The sequence below is a fragment of the Haliotis asinina genome, chromosome 12, assembly GCF_037392515.1.
Source record: "Haliotis asinina isolate JCU_RB_2024 chromosome 12, JCU_Hal_asi_v2, whole genome shotgun sequence".
NCBI classification, from domain to species: Eukaryota; Metazoa; Mollusca; class Gastropoda; order Lepetellida; family Haliotidae; genus Haliotis; species Haliotis asinina.
In genome coordinates this window covers 21,955,048-21,973,243 of record NC_090291.1, presented here as the reverse complement: position 1 = coordinate 21,973,243, position 18,196 = coordinate 21,955,048, and the positions used below count along the sequence as shown (strand labels likewise).

The window sequence follows — 18,196 nt, the reverse complement described above, 5'->3', positions numbered from 1 at the left end:
AAAATAATTCACAATGTATCTGGCTCATTGGTTAAACCTGCTATGTGTTTTTTTGTGCTTATTAAGTGTAGTTATGTTAGTTTGTTAGTTAGGTTGATGTACTATCTGCCCCGTACAAGAACACCAAACTTTTCTAGCGGCAGAGCCTCGTTTTGAGATTTCCAGGTGTCCGTTTGTCAGAGGTCGCTGCACGGCAGAGCACGCTGTACAACGTGTTGGCTAGGATTAGAAGAAGCGTTGTGTTGTAATATGCAAGTGCTTGGACTTTAGACTTTGTAAATCATACGTATTAACATTTGTGCATCCGGATGAGTGCCATAGTCTAAAAGTTCTGGACTGGTTATCGCACTAAGTTGCGCAGTAGAACGAAACCCAGTAAACAGGAAACGAGATTAGTATTCGTATTTATATTTAAATTTTCTGTTAGACCATGCCAATATTGTCAAGCAGTCACCAGAAGGCTGCTCATTTTGTATTGCTGAACTGCAGGTTTTACCTCCCCGATGTTACCGTATATTAATACTTACTGTTGTCACATATCCGTGTATCCTGATTTGTTTCATGCATGTCTTCGCCTTTTCTGGACATATCATTAGGATAAATTTGTGGTACAATGTAAGACTATAAGCCATACTTACTGCTAGAATAGAAGACACAAAATATATCCCCATGAGCAAAGTTACCAAGGTTACGGTGGATCCTTGATATTCTTACTGTGTCAGTGTATGTATACCGTCATGGTCACAGTTTCATCTCCTGTAACAAATATCATATCAAAGTACCTATTCAACAAAACATCTGTACCTAATTCCCAACTGGACTGGGATACATTAATGTGTCTGTAAGCCTATGCACCACTTTGGTCTCCCGTGACGAGTAAGCGTTGATCAGACGCCAATCATCATTAGTGAAATTCCCATGCATACACTAAGTCACCTGCATGTCAATTAACAGAATAAATAAGAATAATTTTCATAAATTTAGTTTCGGTCAAACTGATTTCAATTCTTATCTACCAGCTGGGAAATTATCTCAGCTACATACACATAATTTCCATTCAATTTTCCGAATTTTTTTTATGTAAACTGAACTATTCAATAACCCATATTAGACATGCCAGTCAGGTTTAATATGGCTGTCTGTGGGATAGATTTAAAGTTGTACTCAGGTGTCATTCGATAACTGATAAACGGGGAGATGAAAGAAGAGTATATACACGTAGCTGAGGATGATTTCCTAGCTGCTAACAAAGTATCAAAATAAAAGGTCTTCTATTCATTTTGTGAAAATTATTCTTGCAGCAGTTAATTAACATGTAAGTCTGTTGAAATTTCACTAATATGACCAACTACTCTACATATCACATGATTCCAGAGCCCACCTGACTGACCCTTACATCTGACAGAGCCCACCTGACTGACCCTTACATCTGACAGAACCCACCTGAATGGCCCTTACATCTAACAGAACCCATCTGACTGACCCTTACATCTGACAGAACCCACCCGACTGACCCTCACATCTGACAGAGCCCACCTGACTGACCCTTACATCTGACAGAACCCACCTGACTGACCCTTACATCTGACAGAACCCACCCGACTGACCCTTACATCTGACAGAACCCACCTGACTGACCCTTACATCTGACAGAACCCATCTGACTGATCCTTACATCTGACAGAGCCCACCTGACTGACCCTTACATCTGACAGAACCCACCCGACTGACCCTTACATCTGACAGAACCCATCTGACTGACCCTTACATCTGACAGAACCCACCTGACTGACCTTACATCTAACAGAGCCCATCTGACTGACCCTTACATCTGACAGAGCCCACCTGACTGACCCTTACATCTGACAGAACCCATCTGACTGACCCTTACATCTGACAGAACCCACCTGACTGACACTTACATCTGACAGAGCCCACTTGACGGACCCTTACATCTAACAGAACCCACCTGACTGACCCTTACATCTGACAGAACCCAACTCCTTGTTTGTCCAATCGCATGGTGAAATGTATTGATGTGTGTACTGAATTTCGAATATTTTGGAACGTCTGGAAACGTTAATATGTAATATTCCCTATAAACCCTTAGCAACTTAAAACAAAAAAAGCAACTTAAAAGCAAATAAGTACAGTGCAGCATGGGTTCACGTCTGTTCAGCGTACACCGGAACCTCCTGTGGTGTATAGTAAAGTTGATTTCTACACCATATGTTCCCAGTTACCTCATGAGATCACTGGCGTGGATGGGTGATACTAGCGAACCAGTACGGGCAATATATACTATTTCCAGCTGGCGTTGTGATGCGTGGGTGTGTCTACAGTGGGTGTGTCTACAGTGACCCCAGTCAGTCTGAAGCGCTGAATAAATTTCACAACCGTGATACGGTGGCATCTCTCCTCAGCTGTTAATCGTGGTATATTTCTTGTACTTGTCTGTCATATCATGCTAGTCTCTCTGTATGCCCTACAGAATCAGTCTACACGTGAAACGGAGGCAAATACTGCTGGAATATTGCTACGTTTTGGCGATTGATTTTGCGCAGAAAATTGAAAATTGCTACGTTGCAAGCGAATATTTCAGTCAACAAAGAAATGCTTAGATATTCTTAAACCCTTTTCACAAAATCAAAGACACGTTTTACTTGTTTTTACGAATACATATCAGCGGAGGATGTTTTAAATGACTGAAATCACAAAAATGATTCTTTTACAATTCCACAACAGTTGTTCTTGTTTTAAACAATTGATAAATGGTGATTTTAAATGGTTTATCTTAGCCTCAAAGCAGAATTTTATTCCAACCTTTCTTTTGGGCATGGGAATCTGCATCGGTTTATTTCGGCACTTTCATTTAAAAGGACAGTTTAACTCTTCTGAAAACGATGTATTTCCCCTAAATATGACTGCATTTAAGAATTTTTTTTCGTGATTTGCAGAAAGCTGTTTTGTTCAGATTTCTCGTATACTAAGACCTATCTATGATAAATCATAAAGACAGGGGGGTGACGTTTCCTTTGGTGTTGGTCTATTTGGCAACCTCCTCATTAGGCCAAGTCGTGGAAGTCAACTGCAGTCTTACTTTTCAATATTATCTTCATTCACCTCAATTCAACTATTCTATCTGTTAATCAAGCTTTTATTGCTTTTAGTGAAATTCGCCAGACTTTATGTCCTTGTAATCTTGGGAGTGTCTACTATGTATGGGAGATTTCATTTGCAAGAACAGGAAATAGTCACAGGGGGCTAGATCTTGGCTGTAGGGTGGGTGATTTAACTGGTTGAATCCATCTTCACGAATGTCAGCTTGCGCAGTCCTCGCCATGTGAACCGGAGAGTTGTCACGTAAAGGTAGAACTCCACCTGTTAACATCCTACGGCGTTTCTGGCGAATAGATTTTCGCAAATCTTTCATTACATTGGCATAATCTCCACCGTCCACTGATTGTAGATTTTGAGTTATAAGTATCAGTATTATCTTACCTCACACATATATTTCGCTTTCTGATGATCTAACGCATAGTATTTTCAATGTACCCAGCATAGAAGCGAGTAACGTTTCGATGTAGCCCGCTGGGAATGTTTCGTGGTAGTAATTCTTCTTGTCTGCAAAATCTAGCGATGGCTACAAAAACATTGTAGATGTGCTTCAAACAAACCAAAATTAACATTGAGATGTTCGGTAAGATAAATATACACGTTGTTCACTGGTCAATCGTGGCTCATGGGTTGATGTACCCTCGATGTTTGTTTATATTCCTTGACCAATGAACAGCTAATATATACCTCTTGCATCCCAAAACATTGAAGACACCATCTTGCCAGGCGATGGTTGAGTGGAAAGGCAGAGAAATGGGATGCGTCCATTGCTTGGATTGCGATTTAATTTATGGGTCCAAGTTGTGGATGTTTCACCACCTATTGCCAGGCGAGAAAGAAATTTGGTTCCATCAGCAGTTTGGAGATCTTGGAGCTCTAAGCCACTCTCGATCTCGAGCTCTGAGGTTTCTAAATTGTACCCATCTATCAGACAGCTTGTGCATACCAAGATATGCTCATACACAATGAGTACTCATGAATAATGGTGAGTGATATATAAGTCCTTTGAAAGTTCAGATACTGTTATTCGTCAGTCAAAATTCATCTTGCTATGGTTTCCAGTTGGGTGGCATCTGCAGGCCTGTCTGACTCTTGGTCATCGTCCATGAACTCCATACTCCATTTAAACTGTAGAGACCAACACAAGCTGTGTTATAGTGAGGACCATCCATGCACAGCACTCTACACCTGCGAGCATGGATTTGTTTTGTTACTGGGGTGGGGTGGGGGGGGTGGGGGGGTGGGGGGTTCCAGCCCTCCCTATCAAGAATCTTTATTATAGGACGTTGTTCATGTTTGAGAAAATCCATGATTGTGACCCCCTTCGGAGAATGAATATCTGACATTTTAAAAGGCAAAAAGATAATAACATGATCTAGTCACCACTGTACAGTATCGAAATCTGTATGTTTTGACACTAGTCACCACGGTATAATACCGAAATCTGTATGATTTGACACTAGTCACCACGATATAATATCGAAATCTGTATCATCTGACACTAGTCACCACGGCATAATATCGAAATCTGTATGATTTCACTCTAGTCACCACGGTATAATATGGAAATCTGTATGATTTCACACTAGGCATGGTGACACGCCCTGGAGGAGGCGTGTTGTCAAACATCAGTTCACAAAGTATCGTGTGTGTCCACCATTGGCGTTGATGCAGGCTTGACGACTACGCAAAGACATTAAGCGATTGGAATGTTATTCCATGTCTAAATCAGTGCTTGTCCCAATTTAGATAACGTAAATGGCTGATGCTGACTTTGACGCGAACGCGTCTCCATTTCATCTCAAGCCTGATCGATTGGAGGCAGGTCCGGTGAATCTGCTGGTGAGGGGAAGTGTCAAAATCTGTCACAACACGAGCAACATGTTGACTAGCACCACTGCCCTTAAATGAACATGAGGCACAATAATCTCGTCCCTGTATCGCAGACCAGTAAGACTGCAGACAATAACAAGTTATGTCCGATCATGAGATATGTCGCCCCATACCATCATGCTCCCGTCACCAAATCGTCAGCTTTGAAGAACGCATGCGTCAGCATACCGTTCACCTCGCTGTCTGTACAGATGAAATCTCCTCTCCTCATTGAACAAAATACCATCCCAATCTTGTCTCCTGTACCGCAGATGCCGTCTGCACCACGTCTAACGTTGTGAATTTAGAACAAAATTGGTCGTCAGGGGCCCCTGTCGGTTCTGTACAGTCCTGGAACTGACTGGACGTAAGTCAAGAATGATCGGAACAGACAGACTGGTAGTCCGGATATGTCAGCCGAATGTGGTTGTCTTGCTGACGTGACGTATCAGTATCTGATGCCGGTGGGCTCAGTGCCATACCACCATCAGTTTGTTGTTGTCCATGCAGTGTTATCCCAAATCTAACACATTTTGCATTTGACTAATCTAACGCATTTTGCATCTTCTAAAATATTTTATGTATTATTCAGGAGTAATGGGAGGTGCTACTTTCTGCGGTAGATGTTGTTCGTTGACCACCCGTTGTCTGCGTTGGCTGAATAAGTTAGATAGCTGACTTATGTGATGGAGATTAAGTGCTTGACCTTGAGAGTGTGTCTTCTAACCCTGTATGGGATTCGACAGAAATGGTGTAATCCCAAATATACATATGGAAATTAATTAAGCAACACCAAATTCAAAGACACATAAAAACTTAACAAAGTTTAACGAAGTAATTTTGATGATTGATTATTCAATTTTGATGTATTGACATACAGCATGAGCTTTTCATGGGTTGATATGACGCGCGTGAAGCTTGCACAGCGCACGTGCATTGCTTTAACCTCAACTTTCGAAAAATGCACTTTTTCCCTGGGGTGTTTACAAGCGCAGGTTGTCGATTGCATTCGGTTTTTCATTCATTTCAATGTCATGGCACGTAGGAAATTATCAGAGGCCACTCGTTGGCAAATAATCGGCATGAGGAATGCTGGTATGTCTCTAAGACAAATCGGGACTCAAATCGGACGACATCATTCCATAATTTCAAAACTTTTGAAAAAATACCGGGCCACTAATGAAGTTAAAGACCTGCCTAGACCAGGAAGACCCAGGAAGACCACAGTCCGGGAGGACAGAGCTTTACTGAGACTTGTACGGCGCAGGTCCTTCGACTCGAGCTCTCGGTTGAGACAGGAGTGGCTTCCAGGGAGACCCATCTCGAACAGGACTGTTCGGAATCGTCTGAAAGCTGCAGGATACCGGGCAAGGAGGCCAATCAAGCGACCCAGACTGTCTCCAGCCCATAAGGCAGCCCGACTGGCCTGGTGTAATGACCGTTTGCACTGGAACATTGCCTCTTGGAGGAAGGTCCATTTCTCAGATGAGAGCCGGTTCTTGCTGCACATGGTGGACGGTCGTACTCGGGTCTGGAGGCAGAGGAACACAGCAATGGCTCCACGGAACATCCAGGAGACTGTGGCCTTTGGGGGAGGTTCCGTTATGGTATGGGGGTGCATTTCCATGAACTGCAAGTTGGATATCATTACCATCCGTGGCAACCTTAACGGTGTTCGTTACCAACAGGAGGTTCTTGACAGGGCTGTGGTACCTCATTTTGAGAACCATCCTCTGGCAACGAGACCCATATTTATGGACGACAATGCTAGACCTCACAGGGCGCATGCTGTAAATGATTTTTTGCGGCAAAATGCAATTGACAGAATTCCATGGCCTGCCATGAGCCCTGACCTCAACCCCATTGAACATTTGTGGGACTTTATTGGCCGTCGTGTGAGGCAGAGAGACCCACCAGTCCATAATCTCAACGAATTGACGGCTGCCCTGCATGAGGAGTGGAACAGGATCCCCCAGAATCAGATCCGGAGACTCATCCAAGGAATGAGGAGGCGTCTGGAATCGGTGGTGCGTGCGCAGGGAGGACACACTAGATATTGATGAAAGTCGGTGTGCAGACTCTCAGATGACTGTTCTTTCTTTCCATGTGACATTTGTGTTAATACACCTGCCAACAACGTCTGTGGATGAATAGTAAATTGTGTCCATTTTTTCATGAATTTAAGACAGTTTTAAGAATTTGGATTTCGTTGCAATAAAGCAAAGTCTTGATACTTTTTCCCTTTAAGTTGTTTGTCAGAGATCGTCTGTTGAATAAAAAAGTGTCAAACTATATCAACCCGGCATATTTTGATTGTCAGAACACTTCAAAGTTGCTCCAATAGAAAAAATTGGGGTGTTGCTTGATTAATTTCCAGGTGTATATAATATATGTTGCATCTCGAATACTGTGCGCCAGTGACAAACACATTAATAACAGCATATGTTTTAAAGCCTTCCCTTGTTCACATCGTTTAATACATCTTGAATACTACAGTTCTACAGCCTTCAGCAGGCACTTTGTCCGTTGAGATGTGGCTGCTGTCTGACTGCCTGTGTATATAAAGGGCGGGAACGTCTTGACTTAGCACACAACTTGAACTTACGGGGGTGAAGCACCAGCCCCATGTCAAAGGTGCGAGGGTCGGCATCTGGCAGCAACTCGCCCTCCACTGGTTCAAATACGAAATTCTGGATCAGCGCTGTCACGAACAGGAAGAGTCTGTTCTTGGCCATGGCTTCTCCAAGACAAACCCGACGACCAGCTCCAAATGCTAGCATCCTGAAGTATAGAATGCAGAAATATACAATACAGGCGACGCCAATCTGAATGCCATGCCATTTTCTTTTCAGTCCTGATTATCGCCTTATGGCCTTGGCAAATGTTATGCGAAGGGGTAACTAAACATTAGTGCTGAAACCAGATGTAAGAGTAAGCAGAGAATTACACCACTTTTAGCAATATTGCAGCAATATTACGGGTTAGGGAGCATTAAACTGCCCCATCAACAATGATTGTATCAGGAAAACCTGCCCCTTAACCAATTTACAGAAAAAGGGGATTGTTGCCTTAAAAAAATACTAAAAAAACCCCACCAAATATGATACGTTGACTTTTAGTGAAGTCTATTCTGTACCAAAACACCAGGTACAGTTTAATACATGGCATCACGAATGGGCACGAATACGAATTCAGCCATACATACTAGGCCGGTGCCCATCAGCATCACACAGACTGAACGGTAGGACACACATGCAGGATACCTGCGTCTGACTGGATGACTGGGTGGCAGGAGTCTATTGTTGCTATCCAGGAACCTCTCGGGGCGGAAGTCCCACGGACTCTCCCAGAAGGTGTGGTCATGTAGCAGGGCCCACAGGTTAATGTATACCTGTAGCACAAGATGGGAGCGTCAGGAAACCGACTACACGTTTCAACATACAGACTACTGAAAACGGATATGGATAGAAAAGCCCAAGTATTCGCGTGGCCTGCCACGGATAAAACGCAACCATAGAAAACTTGGGAATAATGGGTAAGTGATAGATTGGAAACGATGGGTAGAGGAGACATGTGGCATGGGGTGAGTAAAAGATTGTGGGGCGGGATTGACATTTTACGAGGACGTGGGGCTTGCCATTTGCCTTGTCGGACAGATGACACGTTGAGTATAGTGGCAGTGGTATGTGGTTACACGATCAAGCTCACCGTGGTGTTTGCAGGAACGAGTTTGCCCTGAATGCTTGTGTCTGAGAGGGTGTAGTGTGGAACAGCCAGAGGGACATGGCCGATGATCCTTAACAGTTCCCAGAGAGTAGCCTGTGTGTAGGGCATGTTCTCTTTGTCCGACAACCTGGGCAGACGTGTTGGCCCCACAACCTCCATCAGCTCGGCGTGTAGCTTGGTCTGTACATCCGGGTGATGGAGAAGGAGAAGGAGGAGACAGGTGAGGGAAGTGGCGGTCGTGTCGGTCCCTGCAAGTACATAACGTACTCTGCAGTTGAAAGAAGTAACACATACATGTAGGAAAGTAATGTTGAATGGCGGACACAGTTTATCAAAATCTAATAATACAGCTGCAATGATGCCCAATGCATCTCTTTGGAAAGGATGTGTGTATCTGAACTACTAAATCTACTGACATGGTCAAACTGTGACTGGAAGTAGATGGACTTTATACTATTGTTGAGATATTTAGGAAAACATGTCCCATTTTTTCTTAAACAATGTTGGATGTCAGCTAAATGTGCCGAATGTACGATGTATGGCTGCATGGTGAGCTAACTGAATAGAACACAGGCTTAATACGGCAGTCTTTTAAGAAATGGTCTTCTGGAAGAGTCTAACTTTGTGTAACGCTGCATTCAGCAATATTACAGCTAATATGGCGGCGCTCTGTAAATTGTCGAATCTGGCCCACAAAATTAAGCAATCAGTATGGGCATCGATCTACGCCATTGGGATACGATGATATTCCAAGTCGCCGAGCATGACCACCCGATCTCCGTCGTCTCCTCTTACGAACCGAATCGTTGGTAAAGAAATATTTTCACAGGTATTGATACAAGCACCTGCTGTAAAGAGTGAACCTTACCCGCGAATATCAGATTTGTAAACACTTCTTTTGCCGTGTTCTCGGAAATGTCAAATTCATACTCGTCCTTGTTCTCCGCGAAGAATAACATCCGTCTTACAACACCTTGATCCGCTGCCTGAAATATGACGACGTATTGGATATCTATGCATTTCCATTTCTAACTTATGACAATTCGGTTTCTCATCAATCACTGTTAGAATGGATACAAGTCTGATGTATACCTTCACCCCATACTGAGGAAGCTCCGTCACAAGTTGTATCAGGATGTGTTACAGGAAATAGCACTTTATGGTCAGAATTTTGATCTCACAATGTTCGAGAACGCTACAAAATCCTTAATTATAGCCATTGGTCGTCTGCACCGTGACTACCTGTGGCTACCATGAAAGTGGTCGACTTGCACGACTTTGATCACCCAAGTTCCTGATACGAACTGACAAAATTTAAAATCCTGCAGCTGTAGGAAGGGTGTGGTCTCAACTCTCCCAAGTCCTGAGCCAGCTGTGGGAAAAGCTGGTGTGTTTAATTACGCGTTAAGACCTCGAACTTTATAAGAAATTGGATTATATCTCCACATACACATTAACAGAAAACGTACCTGTGCATAACATAAAAAATTCAAAAAATATAAGTTACTTGGAAAAGGTTATATTAATAACACAGATATAGATTTCGATGTCACGTGCCGCGAGTGGAACGTGACCTTGTGCAAAAAGAACTTCCTCTCTTTTTGCATGCTTTTTGATACCTGACGTTCACACACCTGATATTGAAAATGCGGTTGTGTATTCTCTAACCTCTGCATGCACTGGTAAACACGTTAATTTTCTACCTGAACTGCACTTAGGGCAGGCCATGGCTTACGCTCTATGCGCCGTGCTTGACAAGGACTGCATCTGTGGCAATGGTGGACACACACGACATCAGTAATGATTATTAATAAATTTGACTAATTCTGCGCCTTGAATTACACGTGATGCTGTTCTCTGGCATTAAATTGTTACCCAGAAGGAATTTCAAAGTAGCTGTTAAGTAAGCGCTAAGCGCGACCGTATAGATCCAAACATCCCTTGTCTGGGTGGACAAAGGGTAAAGTTGACAAAGTGCCTTGCCCTGGGACACAACACACCATGAGACCTAAGTCACAAATCTTTGGCGTCTCCTTCGGGATTCGAACCAGCGTGGGAGGCAAGCATGCTAACCACTACACCAATGTGCTCCACAGTACATTTACACAAATACCTGTGAACTAACTTTTGACACCACATCTCTTCATCGGCGTGTAACGATGCCTAGTGTCAAATCATACAGACTTAGATATCATCCTGTCTAGAGTTAAACAGTATATAAGGAAAATACCACACATCATGATATTATCGTTTTGTAGTACAGATGGCATAACATCCAATAATGCATGCACAGTTATTTTGTTCAAGCAGTATTCAGTATATTCTCCAGGATGTACCTACGTGTACTCACCTGCAATAATATGTCCTTATTCCAAAAATCATCCCTCAATTTTAAGGCCTTTTGGAGTATCCTATGTTCGCCAAACCGGAAAACCTTTGCCAAGGGTATAAGGTCCATCCACCGAGCGCTACCCGAACCAAATGTTGTGTTAAACAGGAAGTTAATCTCTTGGAGCTTCCGTCGACATTGGACTGATAACTTATTTGATGTCCCTAGAATCTGAAAAGCACAGGGAACACAGGTTTATTACCCATCTTTCGGGTTGTCATACATGATCATTATTCACTGTGATGGACTTTAGTCTTACGCCACACTCAGCAATATGCCAGTTACATGGTGGCGAAGATAAACTGTCGGTGGATTCGAACCTCAGAAGTAATGAATGAAGTACTTACTTATTCAGTTGTCTGAGTCCGATCAGCCACAGTGTAAAGTAACAAATCAAACACGCATTAACCAAATCAGTCACGCCATAAGGGCATTTGCAAGTCCCTACACATGTGTATAGATATAACCCCTACACACGTATATAGATAGTCCCCACATACGTATATAGATAGTCCCTACACACCTATATAGGTAGTCCCTACACACCTATATAGGTAGTCCCCACATACGTATATAGATAGTCCCTACACACCTATATAGGTAGTCCCCACATACGTATATAGGTAGTCCCTACACACCTATATAGGTAGTCCCTACACACCTATATAGGTAGTCCCTACATACCTATATAGGTAGTCCCTACACACCTATATAGGTAGGGGCGTACATATGGGTCGTACATACACTTTCTTACCAAACTAAGCATGATGCAGGATACCGCGTCATACACACTATCACGTGGGTCAAATGGCTGGCCTTCTGTCTCCGTGATGACTTCCAACAGATGGGCTATTTCTGGGGCACACTTTTCCTCCAGTTTCTCGAAACCTGACCCATACATCTTGAGACACTTGTGTACTTCTTTACGCAGAAATACAAGCTTTGGGGTGTAAGTCTGCCAGACGATAGAGTGGGACGATCTACCTGCCTCTTCTGTCCTTGACATTGGAGGGCGGCCCGCAAAGTCTGAGCCGTTTGTGACGAGAGCCTCTGTAATTGTGTCATAATCATTCAGAACGACGATTTCTTCTTGAAATATCCTGACGCGAAATATTGGTCCGAGCCGTTCCGCAAGTTCTGTCAATACCAAGTGTGCACGGGACATGTCCATAGTGACTGCATTCCCTATAAACGGTAGACGGCAAGGTGCGGCGGGAATCTGACTGTACCGTTTGCCATCCTGGTATTTCAGGATAAGTGATATAACCGTTAGTACACCCACTACAACGCCCAGAAAAATTTCGATCATCTTCTGGATCAGAGTACGTCTGTTGGAAAATAAGAAATGTTTGCAATGAGACTATAAAACATTTTGTGCACCGGTTTGAACATGGATTGTAATATTTCAACCACAAATAATATGTCCAAACACGACTGACTCACCTGATTCTGAGGAGATGTGTCGTCCTGTCGCGCCATCAGCGTTTATGGAAACTTTAATAAGCGTTGTGATGAATGTTTAAACTCTATAAACACTAACTGAATGAGATGCATTTGAGCGAACTCTCCTGAACGTAACAAACACATAAGCTGACAGAAAACTGGGGCAGTCGTTTACAGAGCTTGAAACAAATGGTCAAATACTTCAAAATGCATTGGCAAAATTATGGACCGATGATAGCAAAACACGATTGTGTTTGTTACTTTTAATCCTTTTAATACAGCGTTGGTAAAGTGAAACCATTAAGAACTATTCTATCTTGTTTCTGACGTAACTAGATCCGTGTAGATCGGGGTTAGAACTGATGCTTGTCGTAAGACGCTACTAACGGGATCGGGTGGTCAGGCTCGTTGACATGTTTGACACATGTCATCGGCTCTCAACTGCATAGATCGATGCACACGCTGTTGATCACTGGATTGTCTGGTCTAGATCCGATTATTTACATATTTCTGGAATATTGGTGAACTCACTCTCGTATGTATGGGGACATAGTATTACCATGGCGCTGCTTGTGGGTTCGAATCCCGTTTCTCCCACTTTGTGACTCTTGGTTCGTCGGCACCATACCCACGCATAGCTGTGGACCACCCTCCCTCACTAACCTGGCAAGGCGTGCATCATATACATGGAATACCGTTGAACCAACGTTACCCTCAACTCACACTATAGTTTGTACCCTCGATATACACAGCCTAACAGTCTATCATAACTCACATACTACCGTGACAGTAAATGGACTTTATAAACTGTCCATCAGTTTGTTAGAATCAAACATTTACACTGTTTCTGTATTCTGTTGACTGACTAAACACCAGTGGCGACATACAGCGCGGAGCAGCGTCAGGCCGCCACCTCCGAAGTCATCCCCGAAGATCAGCGTGATATAACACATGCAACACATGCTACAACCCAGACGAGTGGCATCAGTATAATCAGGAAACATTAGCTTTGACTAACAACTAGTCTCTGAACTGAACATATTTACTGAAAAAAAAGTTCATTGTAAAAAGAAAATAATATAATGCCCTAAGACTTTCTTCATACTTGCCACATATTCCAGACTTGCATGGGTTTTCTTGGATGTATTTGCTTCAGGGTGCGTACGACAGTCAAACATTACCTTAAAGATTCCGAAGTGTAATACGTATGCACAAAAAGGTAGATGACTGATAATATACATTAATATCACCTCCTACACGGTACACCATTAACCAGTTAGTGGATCTCTAGGCGGCAAAGTTGAGGGGAGAATATCAATTAGAAACCAACCAATGCTATTTTGAAACAGTATATGAAAACAACTTGTAAAACAAATCAAATTCAAATGGCAGAGTTATTCGTCAAGTAAACTTCGGTCATGTAACAACTGAACACAATACCTGATCAGCAAGAAATACATATAACAAATCGAAATAATGACCGATCCCTCTATATGTGTGTGTGTGTGTGCCTCGGACGTCAGAACAACCGGGAGAATCTGTGCTTTATGTCTATTTGTCGATATTCTGTGCGGTATTCACTGCTGATTGTATAACTCACCGCTGGTTCCAGTCTTTCAAACATTCGCGGATAAGATGCAGCTTCCCTCAGAGCATGGCTGGTGCCGGTTCGGTCTGACTCGCGTCAGGTAGTACGTGTGATGTTACATGTAAGCACAACGTTGAGCAATAGCGAGGCAATGTGGGAAACAGATGTACCGTCGTCATAATTGCACGTTATTGGTTTGCTGGAATTATTGAAAAGGAAGACCAAACTCGCCGGCTGTATAAGGTGAAGGTCATGGGTCATTGTGACTTCCCGACATAGTGACCTTGCCAAGAACATCACGTATTTGAGGATTATTTCCCAACATATTCACGTTTTAGCGTTGTACAGCGAAGGTCGTTTGTATTGAGGGTACTATCCTAGATATGTAATGTAATTGTAACCGCAGTAATATATGGCTTATCATACGGGATATTGTGGGAGACAGGCTTGTCTTATATGTATAGTTAGGATGTAGTTGTGTACTAAATGATATTATTTGACATCCTTTTTAATGTGTTTCTATAATGTAACGTGATGTAATAACACTCTTACCAAATTGGCGACAATGTCCTTGATCCATCATGAAATCAATATCCGCCCATTCTTTAGATTCGCTATGTTTGGCCCGGAAGTGGGAATTCCTGCAATGTGTGTGTCTCCAGTATCCATAGTGCGTGTTACAATACACACTATATTCCAGCTCGGTTAAGTGCTGTGTATAGACAGTTACAGGTTACTTGGCTAATTGTCAATTTCGGTTGGCCGTTATACTTCCTAATGAAATAGCTGCTTTTCGAAATCCCGCGGATTTTCCAGCGAAAAAGGGACCATCTACTGACAAAGATAATCCTGAAAGACAGAAAGTGAGATGAGGTGTGTACTTTATTTATTAAGTATTAAATGGCTATTTAACTTCTTCCTTTGCAGTGCTTCCCTTGCATCATATATATCTTAAAACCATCTGGAGAAGCTGGTACAAACATGTACCGGTAATGTTGCAGACCAAGTCGTATGGTATACGCATCCTGCAACATACGGACACGTTGGGTGTAGAGGATGGGGGAGTTGTGTGTCCAGGTGTGTAGCCTAACTAATTTGGTTTCAGTGTTTGCAGATATGTATTTTCCTAGAAAGAAACGCATCGACGAGAAACCTGTTGCGAAAATGTTGTATAAACACATATAACTCCACAAACACGTCCACAAATAGACGCTAGTGCATCAAAATCTACACCAGTTTAGAAGAAGGTAATGTCTATACATCCAAGTGGATGCTTTTAGATAACGGACACGTTGAGTGCGATGATGACGACGTTGCACAACATCGACGTCGGGTTTCCTGGCTCTCAGACCAATCTCTTTCAGCCTGTTCCGTACAGTTTGACCAGATATCCTCTGAGGTCCAGGCACCCTGACTGCTGTGCTCTCATCCGTATCACGCAACTGTAATACCCGGATGTACCGATCTTGGACTGCAGTGATAACTCGAGGTCTGCCTCTACGGGGACGCCCATTTATTATATACATGTTCGGTTTCAACGAGCTGCAAGCTATGATATCTTTCTCAGACAAGGGAGACTATGTTGTAGATTATCCCTGCTCAGACTAACATTCAGACTCCTGGGAATAGAAGATTAATATCTCCAGCTTGCATTCTTTCAATAGCGATGTTCCGTGTCGCAGAACCAAGACGTGACGAAGTGATCAGACCTTGAAACTCCTTCAAAACGAATGCCAACTTTTGAAAATAATCTGGATTTGTATTGCCAGACAGTGAATGCTGTTTGCTGCACAATTTCATCTGGGATTTCTGTTGCCCTGTGGCGATGCCTTTTTCTTCCTTGTAAGAAATCTCATAAAAATGAACATTTTCAGGTACAATCCGATTTTTTACGTGTGCAGTTGTGTAAAAACATGTTATCGGCACGTGTTACATATTGTTGGAACACAATAAGTAATAAGTAGATTTTTAAGACTGCAAATATACAATACATAATTTCCCCTTAAAGTGGATCCACCAGGTGTACGCGTCTATAGTTTACTTACGTGCAGGATTCAATGGTCAGTGTGTGTAACTGACCGTCAGAGGTCGCATGCAGATGTAATAAGGTCAGTACTAACGTGCAGGATTCATAGGTTCAGAATTTCGTAAATGTTCAATAGAACTACCTACCATCAATGCTGGTTTGACAGAAGTGACCCAAATATATATCTAAATACGATTATGGCGCGAATATATTTGTCTGACATTTGATTATATAAATGACATCACTTGTAGTTACAAAATAGGAGTAGATAGATTTCTGCTGTCTCGATAGGCGTGACCGAAGCATCCAGACAAGCCTGAGCCAGTGTCCTGAAAACGTACTTTGTGTTGCTTTGTGGTTTACGTGTCAGAGCGAGTTACAACAACCCCAAATAGTTTTAGAAAGCTGGCTGTCATCTGACTGATTCAAGAATTCTTCCTTTTGCTGAGACGATCCATGTTTCCCGGGGTTCACCCGAGGTAGTCATTGGCATCATAATGTACAATCATAGTCTGGGTTTAATTGGAAGTACATGCTCAGTGGTATACATTATCGCACTGTAGTACTACCGCATCTTCAGTGCGCACATCTGTCTCTATGAACTTTGTATAGCAGTGAAACGTGCAAAAAAAACCAAACTTGTGATACGTGTCCTCATTGTACAAATGCCTATTAGCAGCACGATTATATTTAATTGGTACTTAACGTCAAACAGAGGAAATATGCTAACCCCAGGTCCAAGTGACTTTTGATCATGCATTCTATCCAAAGAGTAAAAAGCGGGCCTCTGATACGCCCAGAGAGTTCCTGCTATGCGTCAGTCGGCGTTAGAGTACAGGAAAAATATTGATGCGTTTATTTTATTGTGCAAATACAGTTTCCTCTCCATGAACATGAATAAAACAAAGGGAATGATACTTGACTTTCGTGGCAAATTGGAACCTGTTTGTATTAATGGACAGGAACAAAAGAGTATAGATATATGGGTAGTATCATTTATATTAACCGTTATCAAAAACAATTTCATGTACATAGGAAAGCACAAGCACAAAGCTTTTATTTCTGCGACAAGTTATCGATCATTTAAAGCAGGTGTTACTATCTTGAAATTATCCTACCAAACATTCGTCAGAGTATTTTAACTCTCTGCTTCCTTGCATGGTATGAAAATCGTCCTCTTACACACACAAACAAGCTTGACAAAACTGCAAACTTAACCAGGAAAATTTGGAGCTTCAATTTTGGAACCTCTTCCTTTGCAGTATGAGTCATTAGTTAAAATACGCCCTGGCCTTTCAATCGGACCCATCACACGTTTTAAACGAATGTTATGAATTCCTGCCTTCTGGTCGCCGTTTCAAAGTCATTTGTCCCATGCAGCGTAGAACCTATTGAATCCCCCGACAGTGAAATGTATGATGTGGCACGGGTGATTATTATATTGTACTTACCGTGTCACTGAGCGCGCGCACACACACACACACGCACGCACACACACATACGTGTGTGTACATTGTATAGTCTGGTTCATAATTATTGAGAATTTTTCTTCTTACTTTGAGCTATCCTAACACCTCAACTGATTCACTGATACTTAAAACTAAGTAATGGTATAAGGGAGGTAACTCATCTTTTCCTACTGAGTATAGTACAATTAGAGTTACCTCCCCTGAATTTGTAGCAGACGTCATTTTCCTCAGCACTGTCAACAATGTCTGCTGAAGATAAAAGAAGGTTGATTTTTGAGTTGTGTAATCAAGGAATTGATGATGTAAATACACTGGCAGAGACAACAGGAACTCCTCTTTCTACTGTGTATAGGATTATGAAGAATTTTAAAGAGGGAATAGATTTTGGGCACCAGAAAGGAGCAGGGAGACCCAGAAAATTGGACTTCTCAGATCGCGTCCGGCTGGAAATTTTATAAAAAAAGCAAAGGGCAAGCATCTCCAACATCAGGTATGAAATGATAGAAAGGGGATCAACAGTTGTATCAAAATCTACAGTTAGAAGAAATTTGATTGATCTTGGATGG

At 42.4% G+C, this 18,196-nt stretch overlaps 1 protein-coding gene across 1 annotated transcript; it reads right to left on the bottom strand.

Annotated features, from left to right (window-relative positions):
* Positions 1 to 7,434: 7,434 nt before the first annotated feature.
* LOC137258234 (cytochrome P450 2F2-like) lies at positions 7,435 to 14,819 on the bottom strand. The gene is made up of 7 exons (XM_067795827.1): positions 14,688 to 14,819; positions 11,859 to 12,432; positions 11,066 to 11,275; positions 9,584 to 9,701; positions 8,698 to 8,963; positions 8,253 to 8,380; positions 7,435 to 7,770 (listed from the first exon to the last, which is right to left on the bottom strand). The coding sequence occupies exons 2-7, from the start codon at positions 12,411 to 12,413 to the stop codon at positions 7,497 to 7,499; spliced, it is 1,551 nt and encodes a 516-aa protein (XP_067651928.1). The 5' UTR covers positions 12,414 to 12,432; positions 14,688 to 14,819; the 3' UTR covers positions 7,435 to 7,496.
* Positions 14,820 to 18,196: the final 3,377 nt, after the last annotated feature.

Excerpts from the sequence above, each read along its gene's own strand:
- LOC137258234 (XM_067795827.1), bottom strand. The coding sequence starts at position 12,413 with ATGATCGAAATTTTTCTGGGCGTTGTAGTGGGTGTACTAACGGTTATA. Across the intron at positions 8,964-9,583 it reads TACAAATCTGATATTCGCGG|GGACCGACACGACCGCCACT; the intron begins GTAAGGTTCACT and ends ATGTACTTGCAG. Across the intron at positions 8,381-8,697 it reads TCGTTCCTGCAAACACCACG|GTATACATTAACCTGTGGGC; the intron begins GTGAGCTTGATC and ends CTTGTGCTACAG.